The sequence below is a fragment of the Scaptodrosophila lebanonensis genome, unplaced genomic scaffold, assembly GCF_003285725.1.
Source record: "Scaptodrosophila lebanonensis strain 11010-0011.00,11010-0021.00 unplaced genomic scaffold, SlebRS2 tig00001415-arrow-pilon, whole genome shotgun sequence".
In the NCBI taxonomy this organism is placed as follows: Eukaryota; Metazoa; Arthropoda; class Insecta; order Diptera; family Drosophilidae; genus Scaptodrosophila; species Scaptodrosophila lebanonensis.
The window spans coordinates 1,561,065-1,580,628 of record NW_022060742.1 but is presented as its reverse complement, the minus strand read 5'-3'; the positions used below and the strand labels follow the sequence as shown (position 1 = coordinate 1,580,628).

The window sequence follows — 19,564 nt, the reverse complement described above, 5'->3', positions numbered from 1 at the left end:
AAAATACAATTTGATGACCTGACTAATCAGGGTTTGCTTTATAGCTTTATTAGTCATATAGACACTCAAGTTACATATATTGGGTTTGGGTCTACAAATACAATACATATCGTGCAGATACATATATATGTACATATATATATTAATATTGATACATATATAAATATGCATACAGAGATAAAGACTTATCTAAAATAGTCAACATACATTCATGCTAACAATTTGTAGAATTCATATTACAATTAACGCACTTTTACACAGTTTTGTCCTTCAGATAAGCTAGTTAAGCTTTTGCTATAGATTTGAATATCTAATTTACATACATACATACATATATACTGATGCCTGTAGGTACTGGTTTCTAATAGGTACAAAGTGGCGATATGTTCAAGTTGCTGAGTTCACATATCGATGGGTAGTATGTCTGGAATCAGATATTGACAGAGCTCCACTTCGTTGCTAACGAACTTCACTTTCTTGGCTGTGTTATCATCCAATAGGATGCGAATGGCCGGCCAAATAGTGGAGAATATGCCAGGCGCATTTATGATTAAACAGACGCCCAAACGCTCGGGATAGTGCTTGCCCAGCAGCCAGATAAGGTTCTGAACCAGCTGATAGTCCATGCAGGACGTACTGAACTCGGCCAGATCGAAGACAATGCACAAACGATCGGTCACTTCTTCAAAACATTTTTTGCAAGCCTCCTCCAGATTGTAAACGATGAAGCGCGTTAGCTCGTCGAGGTCGCGCTCCGATGAGCTGTGATTCTTGGCCGGAATATAGATGACTGGACGACCTACGCAGTCGCGATGCCGCAAAACCCGAGCCTTATTTTTTAACTTGCTTTGGTCCATCTCACTGAGTTTAGCTACGCCGTACGTCTCGCGCCATTTGTTTGTCTTCAGCAGGGCCTTTAATGGCAAATATTGTTTGAACATATGTATGTGTATTAGAATCTTTTCAATGTCAATGAGTGGGTGGTAAGTGGGCGAACGGTTGGTTCGGGGCGATACTAACTTGGAATGCGTCATCTGTTGTTTTGAAGGCGCGCAAATAGCGCCTCAAAGAGAATTCATTATGGTATTGGCTGGCATCCGCGTCCGCAATCAATTTCATACGTGCTTTTAGATCCTTCAAGTCTTCCTCATTAACGGGTGCTAAATCTTCCGCCGACATATTGTAACAGTTTTTTGTGTTGCTGTTTTTGCACTGTTAATCTCTATGATACTGTAAGAGGCGTCAGTATGCAAAAAAAAGCGCGTGCAGCTCGTTTCGCTTCGAACTCTGCTTTTTAACGCTCGTTATTTTTCTTCTTCGCACTTAAACAATTTTTCACAATTTTCACTTCCCAGCTGTGCTCGTTCTTCACTAACTCGATAGAATGTCTATCGAAGAGGTATATCAGTATCGAGTATTTTCGTGTATTTTGAACCAGCAGTCTGTGAAGCGCGCCAAAAGTTTAAAATTTTTTTAAATTGAGTATGCTCTAATACATATTAACATATTTTGTTACTTAAAAATCAATCATTTAGGTATTACAAATACCTAAACGCAGAAATTGAATACATTATATTATTTATCGGCTTCGGGTATTTTGAAACATCTGTCATTGTGGCGCGGAAATTAAAAAAAAAAACCCAAAAGAGAATTTAGTTAAAATTTTGGTTCAATACACCGTTTATATTCATATTTTGTTAAGTGTTTCTAATAATATTAATAATGTTAATAAAAAATGTTAACAATAATAAGTAGGCTTATTTACCTACAAAAATAATTAAATTACACTGTCATCGTCATTTCTAAGTACCAACAACAATTTGTTTAACGATTTCCAGTTGATAAACAACCGGAGAAATGCAGAGATTTCCTATAAGAGATTATTATTGCTCGAATGTTTCTTTGTAGTTTGAGGATCCTCCCAACTGTGAGATTCAAACTTATTTAGCTCGTTTCTGATTGATTCATTTTGGAATTGTGACGCGTGCAATGCCTGGCAGCACCTCTGCCTGTAGCGGTCCAAATTCGACAAGTTCTCCATCCACGGTGATGATACCGTGATCGTCGTAGGGCTCTAGACGGAAGGCGCGCACGGGCAGTACCTTAACAAACTCGCCATTCTTTTCCGGCAAATGGGTGCCGGAGCTCATGTTGATGAGGAAGTTCAGCAGTTGTGGGCGACTGATGCCGGTGCGGATTATGATTAGATAGATGGTGCCATCGTTGAGCTGCGCCTTGGGTACGAAATGGCAATCAGTGCCCAAATGTGTCTGGTAGGCGGCATGCATCATAACAAACTGCCCCTCCTCCACACACCATCCTTCGTCCAGAGGTAATGGTTCCTCCAGCTTTGGTATGTTGGAAGCAGGTCCATAGGCTTGACGCGGATTGTCGGACGACGCTGCGATACAGTCGCTTTCGTCCGCCAAACTGTGATATACGCTCTCCGAGATGGAGTAGTAGAAGCTACGACGCGACCCATTTGACAGCCAGCTATCACAGCGCGAACGGAAAGAGTGGTTTATGGAAGTCTCTAACGAGATGACATCTTCGAATTCTTGCGGCAGAAACTCCGCCGACTGATGGAAGCCTTGATTGGAGGACAGTTTATCAATATGCATGGTGCAGCTGCGACTGAGCTGCGCCTTCAAGGGCTGCAGGAGATTGTCCTGCGGTGGCTGGTGCTCCTTAATAGGTAGATAGCTGATCTTGCCATTATAGGTACGCAGACTGACCAAACGATGCAGCGTCCACAGAGTAAAGCGCTGATAGCCCAAAATGCGGAGACGCTCGCTCTCGATGTCAATATCCGAGATGAGACCCCAGCCAATGGACAGGAACGAGTAAATAGTGCGATCGGGCAGGTCAACGCGCACAACATCCATGGCAGTCGTCTGGCCGCTGATTATCGTCAGCACTGAGCCCAAAATTGGTTTACTGCTATAAGGTTCGCTGTAATTGATATCGAAAATAAATCTTTTCGTGCTTTGTAGGTGGTAAGTGCACTCACTTGTAGGTATGGGCAATGGATTTTGCCAAACCGTTGCCCGAACCACAGGGCACAATACCTAAAGCTGTGGTTCGCAATATCTGCGCCCAGTCCTCGCGTTGCAGCAGCCCATTTAGGATCTCGTGGAACAGACCATCGCCTCCAACGGCCACCACACAGCACCAGACATTCAAAGGACGCGTGCGAACAAACTCACTGGCATAATTGGAATGCTTTGTTACGTAAAGATCGTAGGGAACTTCGGCCTCATTGAAGACAGGGCAGACGTGCATGTTAAACATCTCACGCGCCTTGCCTGAACCTGACTTGGGATTAAGAAGTACGAGGACACGTCGACGTCGCTCATCCTGAATGCGCGTTACAAAGATCTCCTCCAATGTATGATGGAGTTGCCATCGCAAGGCGCGATACCAACGCTCGGCCTCACGCATATTGTCGTCGAAGGTGTCGAAGCTGCGAAAGCGCAGGCGCAGTACCGTTCTCTCCCGATGAAGCGTACTGCGCAAGCTCTTCTTCTTCAACACGTAGGCGAACACGTAGAGGTAAGCGCTGACATCGCCATCGTAGTAGTCTGCCGTCGCCCCCCCACGATGATATTCTTCTCTGCTGGCAGCGCTGCATTTGCTGGGCGTGTCGCCAGTCGCTCCAGAGTGCACGCGTGCGGATGCCGCAGGGGAAGAACTCGAATTACCGCTGCTGCAGGCGCATGCATTGGCCAAACTACGACGACTCTGTTTGAGGCGCATGCATCGTCCGCCCACAATGTCGCATATTTTGACAACCTGCTCCTTTGTGCCGCTCGGCGATTCACGCTGCAATGTGAAGCCATCGCCGTTAAGACGCACTCTAAAGCAATACAGTGTATTTAAGCAACAAAGGAAATGAAGACAATGGTTTTAAAGCTTACCGAAAGACATGGCCCTTCTGCTGATTGGTGTAGAAGGTGTCGCTGAGTTCGTATTGCGTCGCGGCAATGGGAGTGGAGCAGGCAGAAGCCGGTTTCTCATGATCTTTGTTCATAATTACTTACTGAAGTAATTAACATTGTTATTTTTAACTTCTTTGAAGCGCAGAAACTTAAGCTCGAGTGTGGCCAATCATTATTGTTTTAGCAGAGCAGAACAAAATAGCAAAGAAATACTCACTTCGCACTACTACTCATCAGTGCTGCCAGTTTTTAGTGGCAGAAAGGTCTAGATTAGCAGATTCAAAACGGGCAAACAAAACAAACTATACAGGCCCCGTTCACAAGCTGAAATTTGATTTACAGTTTGTAATTAAGTTTCCCCGTTATCCATTTAGACGAAAGCGCAATTTGGCCAGATTGATAAATCTAATACTACATACACAGCTTGTTATAAAACTTTTCTTTTCTGTTCTATTGTTATTCGCTATATTCCATTGCTCATCTTCAAAACGAAATAAAGGCACAAAAAAATAAACATAAAAAAAATATTTTAACCTGCTGAGAAACAGTTCAAGTGCATATTTGTTGGTCTTGTAAACCGCAAATTTTGAACTTTTTTGAAGCAGTCGGCATTTGCAATACTCGAGAGCTGACGGGAAAATGGCTAACTTGTCAACACTCGTACTCACTACTCGTTATTTACAATTGCCAGTGGTACCCATAAGTATTTTTGGTTGGCATCTCAGCTGGCTTGAAGTCTCGATGAACGAGAGAAATTTACACTCAGATATCGATAAAGTGCACGCGGTAGTAGAGTGGAGTAGCGTAAATTAATTTATTTTTATACACTTACAACAGCCTTGTTAGAAAGGTGAACATTTATGTTATATCAAAATTGAACGTTCGTGCATTGAGTGTTTGGGACGACGCCATGACTAACAGCTTTGAGATCGTGTTGGAGGGTTTACTGCTCAAGGTCGCGCGGCATAATGTTGAACGCGCTGGCTTTTCTTATTTCACTGTTCGCCGCCAAATAACTGAAGAGAATGGTGTGGAACGCAGCGGGTCGGATGAAAAGCTGACGGGGGCGGGCGAGGAAGTGGACATAGGCTACCTCAAGTCACTAGATCCCAAGGAGTGGAAGGATCAGGATCATTACAGCGTGCTTGGTTTGGGCAAATTAAGGTGAGTGCGTAGTTAATGCGTGTTTGTGTGGGTATGTGTGTGTGTTTGTGTGTGTGGGAAGCACGTGCATAATATTAATTGGTTTTGCAGATTTGAAGCCAGTGACGATGATATACGACGAGCCTACAGGCGCATGGTGCTGCAGCATCATCCAGACAAGAGAAAAGCGAAGGGAGAGGAGGTAGTTCAAGACGACGACTACTTCACATGCATTACAAAGGCGTACGAAATATTGGGTACATCGAAGACGCGACGTTCCTACGATAGCGTAGATCCGAAATTTGATGATGCCTTCCCCACACAAGCGGACATTGATTCCAATTACTTTGAAGTCTTTAATAAATATTTTAATTTGAATGCGCGCTGGAGTGAAAAGCCGCATGTGCCGCCATTCGGCGATGTGGACGCCAAGCGTGAGGAGGTTGAACGTTTCTATAACTTTTGGTACGAGTTTAAATCTTGGCGCGAGTTTAGTTACCTGGACGAGGAGGATAAGGAGAAGGGTCAGGATCGGGATGAGCGACGCTGGATTGAGAAAGAGAACAAAGCAGCGCGCATTAAACGAAAAAAAGAGGAAATGGCGCGCATTCGTACGCTCGTCGACTTGGCCTACAACAATGATAAGCGCATACTAAAGTTCAAGCAGGAGGAGAAGGATCGTAAGGCGGCGGCCAAACGTGCAAAAATGGATGCGGCTCAGGCGCAAAAAGCAGAACAAGAGCGTGCCGTACGTGAAGCGGCGCTAGCCAAGGAGCGTGCCGAGAAGGCCGAACAGAAGCGCATTGAGCAGATTCGCATCGAAAGGGAGCAGCAGAAGAAAGTGCTAAAGAAGGAGCGGAAGACGCTGCGCGACAAGGTAAAAGATTGCAAATATTATGCCAAAAACGACAAGGATCAGCTAAAGCACATGGAGGGCACAGAAAAGATCTGCGAGACATTCAGCTTGGGCGAACTGCAAGAGTTAAATAAAGCGATGGAGTCAAAGGGTCGGGAAGCGTTCATGGCTGCGCTTCAAAGGGCTGAGCAGAAAATTGCCGCCGAACTGGAGGAGCTGAATCAAGCACAGCAAAAGAAGCTCGCAACGGCCCCCAAGTCAGATGTAAAGGAGGTGAAGAAGAGCGAGCTGTGGAGCAACGAAAACGTCCAGCTGTTGATCAAAGCAGTCAATCTATTTCCAGCTGGCACTGTCCAACGGTGGGATGTCATAGCGACGTTCATTAATCAGCACTGCAGCAGCGCCAGTCCTGGTCTGGTCACAGCTCGTGACGTACTCAACAAGGCCAAGGCTCTGCAGAACAGCGACCACTCAAAGAGCACTATGAAAGCGCATGCCAATGAGGCTGCCTTCGAGAGTTTCGAGAAGTCCAAGAAAGAAGTCCAAACAACGAATGATATTACAATTGGCGAGACCCCGTCCGACAGCAAAGAGAATATTAAGCAGAATGGTGGCGATCATGTCGACAATCAGGCGCCGACAGCAGTGGCTACGCAGGCCAAGCAAAATGGTATTGTGTCAAATGGCGTGACACCAGCACCGACGGCCGCCTCGAAGACAACCTGGACAAAGGAGGAGCAGGCGTTGCTTGAGCAGGCTATTAAGACGTATCCGACCACAACACCCGATCGCTGGGATTGTATTGCCGCCTGCATACCGAACCGCACCAAAAAGGACTGTCTGCGTCGAGTCAAGGAACTTGTCGAATTGGTTAACTCAAAGAAGGAGGCGCAATCGGCTGTTAAATGAGTCACAGATAAAGGAGGAGGTAACTACCCTCAGCCTCTGCCTCTGCCCCCCGCTAAACACCCAGAATATCAAGTGCTTAAACTAATTACCTATCTCCTCCAATGTAGCTGCTGTGTCCAATTCACGTTTTATTTAAATAAACATAAACAGTTTTTGAACGTTTAGCGAAAAGTTACATCAAAAGCTTTTTCCATATAAACAACAGATATTGACGATATACATGTATGGTGTAAATTAATGTGTATATATATGTATTTGATTGCGCCCTACAGATTACAGGTAAAATCTTAGAAACTTGAGGTTCGGTTTCAAAGAGAAGTACTTCCAAAATTATTGAAAATAACTGATGAGAAATAATTTCAATCAAAAACGCTCGACAGAGAAATACTCGAATTTCAGTTAAATTTCCAGGTTCCCTAAATGCTTAAAGAAGCAATTTTCTTAAAATTCTCAGATTTTTTTTCTCTTTACTTTCTGATTCAAGTTTAATATTTAAGAATTCAATTGGCCTACAGAAATGGCCAAATCTTTGACATCTCAACTTAAAATAAAAATAAAAGCATTAAGTGTACCAGAAACTGTCCATTCGATTTGAAAGATGAAAAAACATTTTCGGGATTAGAGTCTTCATTTCAAAAAGCTTAACTGCTTAAAGATTAAACGCTGTCGTTTAATACTCAGTCACAAAATACATGGCCAATTCTTAAGGATATTCTGCAGAATCTATATACATCTCTTTATTCATTAATTCCTTTGGTTAATATTTAAGCATTTAATCAGAATTTCGTGAAGACCCGAATGGTTGTTGCCAAAAATTCATATTTGTTTAAAAGTTGAAGAATTGGCATCGAACTAATAGCTTCTAAGTTAAGCTAGTTCTAGAACCACCTCTTAAGAATTATAGAAGTTGGTCATTCGCCAAGAAGTAGATGTTTAAAAACAGCTGCTAAACAAAATATTTGATTAAAATCGAATCAAAGTTTCTAAAATATTACGACTCTCTCAGTAAAATTCGGGCTCGATTTGACATTTAGAAAATATTTCTTCACATTTAGAATTAATACAAATTTCGCACCACACCACAAGTTTAGAATATATTACAATATTATAAGTAAAGGGCAATTTTTGAACCACATATAAAATGGTAATATGTCAGGAGCATGTGGATCGAATTCAACTTAAAAAGCGCTGCCTGATTATTATTCAGTAAGGATTAAAATACAAAGCTGAGTTGGCTGTTACTCAGTTCGTTGAAGGGGCTTTACAATTTAGGAGTGTAAGAATAAATTGACATCAAGCATTACTTTGAGAACGTAGATCGAAGATGCCTACGTTGTGGCTCTATTGAGCGAAAGGACATAGGGAAATGGAGAAAAAATTGGTTCTCTTAAATGCGAATTTTTAAGAATGAAATGAAACCCATAGTTCCTAAATATATTACAATATTTTTTGCATCCAATTTTGCAGAATTTTATAATTCCGGCAAGAAATCGTGCTTGTATGGGCTTGGAATGAAACTGGTTTTATGTCTGTTCGGCCACGCTGCGTCCGCCGCTCATCTTTAAATCGAAAGCCTGTGGATTGGCCAACGGATCGAGATCAGCAAATAGTTCTAGCCATGGGTTGTTGCTGCTGGTTGGCTGGCACTTTGATTGGTTGCTGTTGCTGGGCTTTGTGGGGGCAACGGTAGCGGCAGCTTCCGGTTGCTGTGTGTTGCTGGTCGGAATTGGTGGTAGCTGTTGCTGTAAAGGCTGTGATCCTGGGCTGAACATGCGTGCCCAGAAGTTGCTGTTGCTGTTGGCGCCGTCAGCCAAAGGTTCCTCATCGAGCAACGGCGCATCGATGAGCGTGTTGTCCTCTAATTGTTTGGACAACTCAATGAGCAAGGATTCGTTGTCGCCCAAGGTGGGGGCAGCGGCAACTGGAACAGGCGCTGCAGCAGGCGCTTCATCCGTGGAGGGATCGGGCTTATCCTGAAACTCATCCTGAAAGTGCAGAGATGGCTTAGAAGAGTGTAAGCGTTTAACTTTAGGGCTTGTACTTACCGCGAAGAATAAGCATTGATCCTTGTCGATGGTCTCAATTGGCGCTGTGTCCTCTGTGGCGGGCTCCTCGTTCTGTGACAGCTCCTTTAGTACACAGAAATCGTATTTGGGTTTGACAACCAACGAGTTAGAGATGGTTTGAAACGTGGACGCAGCCTTTTGGGCGAAGGTGTTCAGCTCATTTATGTAGGCAACGAGGGCGTGCGAATACATGTTGCAGCGTGCTGCGGCCAACAAATCGATCTTCTGTATGGAGTCCAAGGAGTAGCTGTCGAAATTCTGTTTGGCAGCGCGTACATGCGTCTGCGCGGTGCGAAACTTATCCAATCCCTTGCCCGTGTCTGGATCCAGCTCAGCACTGGCCGACTTCATCCAGGATAGGGCAGCACGGTACTCTGTGCGCTCCTTCTCCATGGCCTGCAGTGTGCCTTCGGTGTCCTTCACGGCCTGGCAGCGATAGACATCGACCTCATGCTGCAGTCGCAGGAGTGGCACGCGCACACACATGCGCTGCTGTCCTGCAAAGGACATGGCCTTGCCTACATTCGTGATGCTCTGACCTGTCGTTTTGCTCCGCTTGCCCGCCTCCTTAAGGAAGCGACCGAAAACACACTCCTCCTGCGACAATATGCATAGGCGCTCCTGGAACTGGTCGATGATTTTGCTTAACTCACTGCTGGTCTCCGCTATCGATTTGAACACCTCGATTTTGGCATCCAGCTCGGCATCGGATGATATGATGTGTTTGTCCTCTTTGCTGCCAAGTTTCCGCTGCACCACCTTCTTCGTAATCCAAAACTGATGCTGCACCTCTGATTTAAGCATATTTTCGTATTGTGTCAAAGTCTTGTTGCTGATAGCAGTGAAAAAATTGCTAATTTACTTTTGGTTTGAGTGCGCAAACGCGAAACTGAAACTTCAAGTCGGGTTGCAGTTGACAGCCATTATGACAGGGAAATTTGTAGGGGATATTTTTAACACCCAATGCTGCCCCATGTGCGCAAACAGCACAATGTTTACACTTCGTATGACAGCAGTAACGTGGGCATTTTGATTTCGACGATCTGGCAGCGCCTTGCCAACTGCACAGATAAAAGAGCAGCTGCTGCAGCAAAATCAACGGCTTCAGTCCATTTTCCAATTGGGAGGTGTGTGGTTGCTGCGCGCGGCTGTTCTGTTCCGAAAACAACGCTCTCGTTCAGTTCAACTATAGCTGCACCGGTTTTTGCGTGCATTTAATGGCCAGAATATATTACTACAAACATTTTGCAACAACAACAGCAACAGCAACAATTATAACACACATGAGTAAAAGTGCCCAGCTGTGAATTTTGTTACTATCTGGACAAATATTTGTGCAAGTGCGTGCGGTTCTGTGTGTGCCTGTGTGCGTGTGCAGTGTCTGTTTGTCTTAAGTTCAACTCCCGATGCCAACTGGAATTGCAATAGCAATTGAAAGCGACACACATTTGTGGCCATATACCCACCATTCGCCGCTAATTTGTCAGGTAAGAGATGCACTTTTTTTTGCTTTTCCATACAAGCCGAGGATGCTGCATGAAGAAAGTGAACAACAAGTACAACGGGTTGTGCAACAAACACAACAACAACTAGTATTTCATGTGTGCATTGCATGCGTGGGCGTGCGTGTGTGTGTGACAAAAGGTTTTTGCTTCTTTTCAGCACCCCCCACCCCCCTCATTGGTGGGCCAATCGGCACCTGTTTACAACAACAGTGCTGATCATTTTCAGTTCCATTGAAAGCAACAACAACAGCAGCACAGAGACACTTCAGCTTGAACCGCTTGAGCCGCGATTCCAATTAGATTTTTAAGCCAAGAGAATATGAACAAAAAAAGGTCATGCTGGGCAATTTTGTTGATGTTGTTATTGTGTTGTTGTTGCTGTTGCTGTTGGGCCCCCTTGCAAGTTAATGAGCGCAACGCGAGGCCTTTGCCACCAAATCTGCCCAACTTTAAGGTCGCCGCTCGTAAATGTTGCACACTGTTTCAGAACCAATTAAATTGATTAATGTTTAATAGAATCAGTGAAGAAATATAATAGTTTAGACAAATAAATATATAATTTTTGAAATACTATATATGTATATATGGTGTAAAGATAGAGCATAAATGAGATGTTTTTCATTTGACTTTAGTTTTTTTCATTTTCTTAGCGTTTCCCTACCAGGGCTTGGAAAACGTCATTGGAGTGTCTTTGCCTAGCATTTGAAAGCATTTATAAGGAACAATAAGGTTTCGCACTTGCTATAAGTATTTAAGTACTTACCTTGATTTTTCTTCTCTTTTCCTGGTGCTATCTACTTCACCGATTGCAGTTATGCATTTAAAGTATCTCTGACTATCTTAGGCTCAGCAGCACCATTGTTTTTAAATGCAAAGACTAACAATACAAAATCCAGCTATAAGAATGATTTTTTCACATATTTTCATTAATAATGTGTGCCGGCATTGGAATGTTATAATCCAAGAATAAATCGATGTATGTACATGCATACAAAGAGGTATAACATTATATTGCACCACTACAGTATAACCTCGATCCGTTAGCCAATGTCCGAAATACCGCAAACCCCCGTTTTTGGGAAATATAATTTACTTTTATAAGGTTTTCTTAATAAATTCCTCACATTTGTTTGTCAAAGTTACGTTTCATTTTTCTTTTCATTTATTCTCATTACACCCGAGACCCAAACATTGAACGATATACTAGAAAGCGTAGGCTTAAAATTTATGTTATACAAGTGGGTAGAATGTGAACCTTAAGGTATAGGTACGAACAGTTATAGACAAATTTCTTCGTTCGTCCGCCTGTATAAGCAACTTTAACTCCTAAACCTTAACAGCTAGGGACTATGCGATCGATAATCGGTAATCGAGCAAGCCATTTGTGGGATAGGACTAGAAACCATTCCCAAGGTCTTGAAATCGTGTTCCAAGAAAAACGGGAATATTGGTTTATTTATTCGAAAGATTCGAATAAATTTATTTTTTTTTTTTTTACTTTTTAAAAGAAAGCACTCATACCTTCTTATATGGTATGGCCATAAGCTATAAATGTTACGATATTGTAACGAAAATATATGTTTCTAAGATATCGGAAACCTATCATGAAAATAAACAAAGATGTGATAAAAGCCTATAATGAGAATGAATTGGTTGTCCGCTCTATCGAGATTTTTTTGATCCTTTTTCGTATAGTGTGGAACCAGTGTGCCTTGGCTTAGTGTTGGTCTTGTCAGCATCAAAGCGGCACACACACCTCACACACATGCGGCGCACACACACTCCCATCCATTAGTATGTTTAAACATTTATGTTTAGCTGTTTAGCTTTTTCAAAAGCTTTGCTGCACGCGTGCGTTGGCATTTAATATTTATTTATTGTTTTGAAAACGCGCACACATTTAAAGATTTCACTGAGACTGCAGCAACAGCAACAACTGCAACTTTGACTTACACTTGTCTTGCACTTTGCTTTGTCGCTTGCTTATTGACACACTTGTTGTTGTTGTTGCTGTTGTCGTATGCCCATTGTTGTTGCTGTTGTTGTTAACAAGCGTGCAATAAGTTCGGCTTTCATATATTTATGTACTCGTATATACAAACAACATTGAAATGGAAAACTGTGTCGACGCTTTTCTCACACACGCTCTTCAATTTAAATTCTACCTGCCCCCTTGTTTTTGATCAATTTTTAAGTTATAAAAAGTTATATACGCGTATATGTACAACGTATCCTCAACATACAGTTAAAACTTTCAATCATGTTGAGGGCTCGTTTATGGTCCCACCATTATAACAATTTGTCGTTCATTTCGAAATTTAATCTTTAGTATAGCGATCCAGGGTACTTCTTGACGTATCATTCCAAACACACAAACAATTTCAAATTATGGTGGAAAGGTTCTTAAAGAAATTAGTAATGTAGTGGCTTTAAAGAAATTTGTAAAAATTGCTAACAAGTCTCAACTGAAAAATACAAGTAGACTTTAAAATATTTTTAAGTAAAAAGAGGTCTTAACTGCAAAAATGAAATTTGTTAAAAATGTGAGTGAAATAATACGGAAACATAACTTTTCCATACGCAGAGGAAGCTTATAATAAAGAACAGTGATAACTCTCCTAAGCAGGACATCCCTCTTTTACACTGGTCGGCACAATTATTTTGACGAGAAGAAAATCATACATTTTTGTCAATAACTGGTTATTGGTTTAAGATATCAAAGGAAACTTTTTTTCTCAATTCCATATTGGTATTACAAACTTAAAAATAATTCAAAGGATATATTTTTATAAGAACTTTTAAAATTATAAATCAAGGTAATTTTCATGGGTTGGCATAAGTATTTTGACAATGGATATTAACAAAAAAAACAAAGCTTAATACTAAACAAAACATAAGAAATTGATGGTAGATTAATAAAATGTATACCCGCCTTTGGCTTCGATAACTTTTTGAAGACGTCTTGGAACTGAGTCCACTAAATTTTGAAGGACCTCTAATGGTATCTCTTTCCAAAGAGAAGTGACCTCGGAAATAGTTTCTTCTTCGGTTTTATGCAAAGACGCATTTCTTTTACGTTTTACAAGAGACCACACATTCTCAATAACGTTTAAGTCCGGACTTTGTGGTGGCCAATCCAGAGTAGTAACACCAACATCGCTTAAAAATGCTCTTATCATTTTGCTTTTGTGGCATGGGGCGTTATCCTGTTGCAGGATAAATGATTCTCCAATCAGCCTGTCACCGGAAGGGAATGCGTTTTCGTTAAGGGTACTCAAATATTGTTGCTGGTTCATTGAGCCGGTGATGGGAACGAAATCACCTAACCCATTGTACGCAATGCATCCCCAGAACATGACTGAGCCTCCGCCATGGCTCACTTTTTGACATACGGGGATATTTTTTTGTCTTTGAAACTGTTTTGATGAATTATATTCAAAGGAGCTTTCATCTGTCCATAGAACGCTTCTCCAAAACTCTTTTGGCTTATGCAGATGCTCCTTTGCAAAAGCCAATCTTTTGAGCTTGTTCACCTTTGATATGTAAGGTATGTCCTTCGCTTTGTATGTCTTAAAATCTTCTTCTTTTAGGCGTCGCCGAACAGTACGCTCACTGATTGGAGTCTTGGTCGACTTATTCCATTGATCTGCAGCAGCTTGCGGCTTTAAATGAATATTTTTTTTAAATTCCCGCAATAGGACTCGATCTTCAATGGGTGTTGTTTTGCGGTTAGCACCTGATCTAGGCAAGTTTTTGACGTCATTGTGGGTCTTATATTTGTTAATTTGATAGTGGACTGTTTGCCGCGACAAATTATATTCATTTGCAATGTCTTTTGGTGCTACGCCGGCATTAAACTTCGCCACTATTGAGGCTCTAACAACATAACTTAATTCTGTCTTTTTTACCATTGTATCGATTACTTTTGAATCAAATTTTAATGAAAATAATGTAAAAAGGTCAACAAAAATTGTTACACCAAAGTTATTTTAGTATCACTTGATAAAACGTACGCGAAAACGGCGACAAAGATTTGGTCAAAATACTTATGCCGTGCCTGAATCCGCAGTCAACTCACATTGTCATTTGTAGAAAAAAGGTGTGAAGAGTAATAGACAAAATATTTTGCCTACATATTGTTGTTGCTATGAACTCAATATCCCGTATGAAAATTGTACCGTTATTCCTTGAAACTAAAAGCAACCAGCACCGATAGTCGTGAGTACAGTTCGTCAAAATAATTGTGCCGACCAGTGTATCAGGACATCTCTCCTAGAAGGACACTTATTCTAGAACCTTTTTTCGATGCATTAAGTATTTAAGTTTGCCGAAGGTGTCTGCCCAAGAGAGTTTTCACTGTATACATACAAGTATATGCATCATTTTTTTGTCAGCGTTTAACAAATTCCTCTAAAGTTTTAATAAAATTGGTTTACTATGTCATATACATAGCTGCCATTGGAACAATCGGTGGGTAACTCACTCTAACTTAGTAGGATAAGTTTTTGTTTCTATTCTGGTATTTATAATTTCTGTACGGTATCTCGCCATAGTCTGCAGTTTCGTCAAAATCAGCTCACTATATCATATAGCTGATTGGTACGACAAAGTTTATTTTAGTTGTAAAACTGTAGGAAAGAAATTAAGCATTTAAATGTTCGCCTAAGATCGGTTTTTTCTTTCTAAGCCGAGCTTCCTTGTAGATGGAGTTTCAACTGCAAGCTCTTAAAAACAAATGAAGAAGGAAAATAATAAAAAGCAACAACATTTTTCTCACAGCCACAAAGTGGCTACAGCATCAACAACAACAACAACAATAAGAACAACAACCACATACGCGTGCATTACATTAAAATAATATTACAAAAAAAAAAAAAAAAAAAAACAGACTTGAAACAACAACAACGGAATGGGAAAATCTTACAAATACACTGGTCGGCACAATTATTTTGACGAACTGTACTCACGACTATCGGTGCTGGTTGCTTTTAGTTTCAAGGAATAACGGTACAATTTTCATACGGGATATTGAGTTCATAGCAACAACAATATGTAGGCAAAATATTTTGTCTATTACTCTTCACACCTTTTTTCTACAAATGACAATGTGAGTTGACTGCGGATTCAGGCACGGCATAAGTATTTTGACCAAATCTTTGTCGCCGTTTTCGCGTACGTTTTATCAAGTGATACTAAAATAACTTTGGTGTAACAATTTTTGTTGACCTTTTTACATTATTTTCATTAAAATTTGATTCAAAAGTAATCGATACAATGGTAAAAAAGACAGAATTAAGTTATGTTGTTAGAGCCTCAATAGTGGCGAAGTTTAATGCCGGCGTAGCACCAAAAGACATTGCAAATGAATATAATTTGTCGCGGCAAACAGTCCACTATCAAATTAACAAATATAAGACCCACAATGACGTCAAAAACTTGCCTAGATCAGGTGCTAACCGCAAAACAACACCCATTGAAGATCGAGTCCTATTGCGGGAATTTAAAAAAAATATTCATTTAAAGCCGCAAGCTGCTGCAGATCAATGGAATAAGTCGACCAAGACTCCAATCAGTGAGCGTACTGTTCGGCGACGCCTAAAAGAAGAAGATTTTAAGACATACAAAGCGAAGGACATACCTTACATATCAAAGGTGAACAAGCTCAAAAGATTGGCTTTTGCAAAGGAGCATCTGCATAAGCCAAAAGAGTTTTGGAGAAGCGTTCTATGGACAGATGAAAGCTCCTTTGAATATAATTCATCAAAACAGTTTCAAAGACAAAAAAATATCCCCGTATGTCAAAAAGTGAGCCATGGCGGAGGCTCAGTCATGTTCTGGGGATGCATTGCGTACAATGGGTTAGGTGATTTCGTTCCCATCACCGGCTCAATGAACCAGCAACAATATTTGAGTACCCTTAACGAAAACGCATTCCCTTCCGGTGACAGGCTGATTGGAGAATCATTTATCCTGCAACAGGATAACGCCCCATGCCACAAAAGCAAAATGATAAGAGCATTTTTAAGCGATGTTGGTGTTACTACTCTGGATTGGCCACCACAAAGTCCGGACTTAAACGTTATTGAGAATGTGTGGTCTCTTGTAAAACGTAAAAGAAATGCGTCTTTGCATAAAACCGAAGAAGAAACTATTTCCGAGGTCACTTCTCTTTGGAAAGAGATACCATTAGAGGTCCTTCAAAATTTAGTGGACTCAGTTCCAAGACGTCTTCAAAAAGTTATCGAAGCCAAAGGCGGGTATACATTTTATTAATCTACCATCAATTTCTTATGTTTTGTTTAGTATTAAGCTTTGTTTTTTTTGTTAATATCCATTGTCAAAATACTTATGCCAACCCATGAAAATTACCTTGATTTATAATTTTAAAAGTTCTTATAAAAATATATCCTTTGAATTATTTTTAAGTTTGTAATACCAATATGGAATTGAGAAAAAAAGTTTCCTTTGATATCTTAAACCAATAACCAGTTATTGACAAAAATGTATGATTTTCTTCTCGTCAAAATAATTGTGCCGACCAGTGTACCTCGACAGACACTCGTATGCATAATTTTTGCTCTTGTTGTTGTTGTTGTTGTTAAATTTGTTGTATCGAGTTACTTTTGGTCGGTGGCTGGCTGTGCTTGGCTGCTCTCATTTGCATGTTTGCTTGCTGTTGTTGTTGTTGCTGCTTTTCCACTGATTATTTTTTGTGTCGCGCGCGGCGTTGTTGCAACAAAATTGGCCTTAATTGGCTGCCTTTTCAAGTCAATTTCTTGTTGTTGTTTTTGAATTTTTTTGCCATATATTTCCATGTCTTTCGTTGCTGCTGTTATCGGTCGTTGTCACCAACCGGCCGGTCTGCCGGCTGGCCGGCTGGCCAGTTCGAAAGAAAGACCAACAAATAACAGCAACCACTTGTGGCATTTGGTTTGGTTTTTGTTTTTGTTTTTGTTTTATTTATTTATTTTTTGTTGCTGAATTAAATTAAACAATGGCGCGCAATTTCATTATTGTTTGCAAATTGTGGGAAAAATCGGCAAACGAAATTAATTTAAATGCAGAAATAGAAAAACTCATTGCGTTTGTTAGCCGCAGGTTGAATTCATAGCCAACAGGCAACAAAATAAAAAAAATATAACAACGAAAATAAACCAATAAATCAAAATGCCAAATGTTGCCTTCTTTGGGTCACACGGAGCTGTAAAGCGGTTGCAACATAGCAGCAAAGTGCAGCAAGTGGCAACAACAATAACAATTACAATAGTTGTGCTAACAAGTGGAAACCGAAACTCGCAATAGCACGAATTCTTAAATACTCTACGAGTGTGCATACATTCTGTCCTACCTGTAATTAACAATTATTCAGTACTGCCGCATACTACTTGTATATATCATGTTCAAATTTTCAATCAAATTACTTTTTTCTTAAATCTATATTCCAAATTCATAGAATCATAAGACAATGTCAATCCTTACGCAGAGTAGTTTATTATATACCATATTTTAACCGACTTCAAAAAAGGAGGAGGTTATCAATTCGTCTGTTTTTTTTTTTAATTTTTTTTTATGTTTGTTACCTCGGTACACTCGACTGGGTAAACCGTTTTCGATGATTCTTGTACCATTTGAAAGCTGGTGCTTCCCGAATGGTCCTATTTAAATTTATTTCAATTTGTAGTCTTCAATTTGTATTAAGTATGTACAAGACAAATGAACCAATAACTTTATATCACGCTAACCGATTTCGATGATTCTTTTTCTATTGGAAAGGATGTACTTCAAGGCAACTTTAATGAGAGTTTGGCTAGGTTCTACAAAGGAGGACGTTCTCAAATCGACTCTATTTTTGATTGTTAGCTCAGAACTTTTGACTGTGTAAGCCGATTTTGATGATTCTTTTTGTAATTGAAAGCTGATGATTCCCGTGTGGTCCCATTTGAAATCATTTTTTTTTTGTTAAAAAAAGTTAATAATTTGTTGGATTAATTCCGTTTATTTAAATTAACGATGTTACTTATGTTTATTGCAAATAACAATCTTTTACAAAATCCGTTTAATTCAAATTTCACTCAGCGTCCTCCTACTTTGGCTGGTCAATATCAATTAACCTCTTACTTCCCTGTCATTCGTTATTATCGATTATCGATTACTTATTACTACTTCGCTATTCGGTCACTACTTAATTATTGTTAGTGATTAGGGGTGTTCCTACTATCACCCATTCCTACAATTTATTTTTTTTTTTAAATATATTCGATCAATTATCGATGTATATACGGAATGGATGTAAGACATTTCTATCTTAAGGTCAGCATTGGTTTTTCTTTTACATCGACAGCTATGTTTGTTTATGAAATAAATATTGATTGATGTACAATTTAACGAATAAGTTAGGTAATCCCTGTAAGTGATTGGCGACTAACTCTTCTGATTGTTAATTCCTAACATTTTCGTTTAATTCAACCGCAATTTCAATGTTTGGTCATAAATGCTGATTATTATTTTAAATTTAGTTGAAATGTTTTGTTAATTTTGTGTAAATGCATTTTCAATTTCATCAAACATATTTGATTTAAAATTGAACCCCATTTGTGGATCAAATTATTCAACACCGCTTCTTAGTGTCTACTTACACTACATTTGTGTACAAATTTCAGCTTTTAGTTGATTACCAATATTCAGAATGGATAAATGTTTTTCTAAAAATTTGACATCGATGTTACGGCATCGCAGATCAGTGCTAGGCTTTGGGTGCAAATATCTTAAAATTTTGTTACGAATAGAAGATTTGCAATTTGAGGAAAAAATGTTGAGCAGTTTTACCAAGTAGCCCAGATTTTTGGCATGAGATCCATTATACCCTGCTCCATATAGTATAGTGTAACACGTGCAGTCGGAGTGTCTGTCTGGTTGTTATGTCGCACTATTCAGAGCATGTCAATGTAGTTACAGCAACAACAACAATAACAGCAACAACAACATGTGTGTATTATATTTAACTGACCGTCGAGTTGCCATGCTAAGCAGCTGCCAGTTTAAGACCCACACACATGAACAAACCTGCATACATACGCATGTATAGTAAGTACTATAAGTTACTACATTTACCGTTCGGCAAGGTCTTTCGTCTTTGCGTCTATGCGT

The 19,564-nt window shown here is 40.2% G+C and overlaps 5 protein-coding genes across 6 annotated transcripts in view; 2 read left to right on the top strand and 3 right to left on the bottom strand.

The window, feature by feature from the left end:
* Nucleotides 1-4: 4 nt before the first annotated feature.
* Nucleotides 5-1,344, bottom strand: LOC115632407 (CRAL-TRIO domain-containing protein C3H8.02). The gene is made up of 2 exons (XM_030529542.1): nucleotides 1,021-1,344; nucleotides 5-914 (listed from the first exon to the last, which is right to left on the bottom strand). Exons 1-2 carry the CDS (start codon nucleotides 1,177-1,179, stop codon nucleotides 402-404), a joined length of 672 nt encoding a protein of 223 aa, XP_030385402.1. The 5' UTR covers nucleotides 1,180-1,344; the 3' UTR covers nucleotides 5-401.
* Nucleotides 1,345-1,681: 337 nt separating this feature from the next.
* On the bottom strand, nucleotides 1,682-4,130 carry LOC115632383 (sphingosine kinase 2). The gene is made up of 3 exons (XM_030529512.1): nucleotides 3,918-4,130; nucleotides 3,011-3,856; nucleotides 1,682-2,952 (listed from the first exon to the last, which is right to left on the bottom strand). The coding sequence occupies exons 1-3, from the start codon at nucleotides 4,028-4,030 to the stop codon at nucleotides 1,965-1,967; spliced, it is 1,947 nt and encodes a 648-aa protein (XP_030385372.1). The 5' UTR covers nucleotides 4,031-4,130; the 3' UTR covers nucleotides 1,682-1,964.
* A 577-nt stretch (nucleotides 4,131-4,707) lies between these two features.
* On the top strand, nucleotides 4,708-7,021 carry LOC115632199 (dnaJ homolog subfamily C member 2). The gene is made up of 2 exons (XM_030529245.1): nucleotides 4,708-5,102; nucleotides 5,193-7,021. Exons 1-2 carry the CDS (start codon nucleotides 4,849-4,851, stop codon nucleotides 6,844-6,846), a joined length of 1,908 nt encoding a protein of 635 aa, XP_030385105.1. The 5' UTR covers nucleotides 4,708-4,848; the 3' UTR covers nucleotides 6,847-7,021.
* A 947-nt stretch (nucleotides 7,022-7,968) lies between these two features.
* On the bottom strand, nucleotides 7,969-9,766 carry LOC115632856 (islet cell autoantigen 1). The gene is made up of 2 exons (XM_030530116.1): nucleotides 8,892-9,766; nucleotides 7,969-8,831 (listed from the first exon to the last, which is right to left on the bottom strand). Exons 1-2 carry the CDS (start codon nucleotides 9,714-9,716, stop codon nucleotides 8,370-8,372), a joined length of 1,287 nt encoding a protein of 428 aa, XP_030385976.1. The 5' UTR covers nucleotides 9,717-9,766; the 3' UTR covers nucleotides 7,969-8,369.
* A 299-nt stretch (nucleotides 9,767-10,065) lies between these two features.
* LOC115632518 overlaps nucleotides 10,066-19,564 on the top strand; it is a 99,727-nt gene continuing 90,228 nt past the window's right edge. For both annotated transcript variants that reach the window (XM_030529713.1, XM_030529711.1), the window contains exon 1: nucleotides 10,066-10,399. The gene's annotated coding sequence lies outside the window, so the exon portion shown is untranslated. The remainder of the gene's footprint in view (nucleotides 10,400-19,564) is intronic.

Coding starts and splice junctions, on each gene's coding strand:
- LOC115632856 (XM_030530116.1), bottom strand. CDS start 9,716: ATGCTTAAATCAGAGGTGCAGCATCAGTTTTGGATTACGAAGAAGGTG. Junction 8,832..8,891: donor ATCAATGCTTATTCTTCGCG/GTAAGTACAAGC, acceptor CTGCACTTTCAG/GATGAGTTTCAGGATAAGCC.
- LOC115632199 (XM_030529245.1), top strand. CDS start 4,849: ATGACTAACAGCTTTGAGATCGTGTTGGAGGGTTTACTGCTCAAGGTC. Junction 5,103..5,192: donor CTTGGTTTGGGCAAATTAAG/GTGAGTGCGTAG, acceptor TTGGTTTTGCAG/ATTTGAAGCCAGTGACGATG.
- LOC115632407 (XM_030529542.1), bottom strand. CDS start 1,179: ATGTCGGCGGAAGATTTAGCACCCGTTAATGAGGAAGACTTGAAGGAT. Junction 915..1,020: donor CAACAGATGACGCATTCCAA/GTTAGTATCGCC, acceptor TTGCCATTAAAG/GCCCTGCTGAAGACAAACAA.
- LOC115632383 (XM_030529512.1), bottom strand. CDS start 4,030: ATGAACAAAGATCATGAGAAACCGGCTTCTGCCTGCTCCACTCCCATT. Junction 3,857..3,917: donor CAGAAGGGCCATGTCTTTCG/GTAAGCTTTAAA, acceptor GTATTGCTTTAG/AGTGCGTCTTAACGGCGATG. Junction 2,953..3,010: donor TCCATTGCCCATACCTACAA/GTGAGTGCACTT, acceptor TATCAATTACAG/CGAACCTTATAGCAGTAAAC.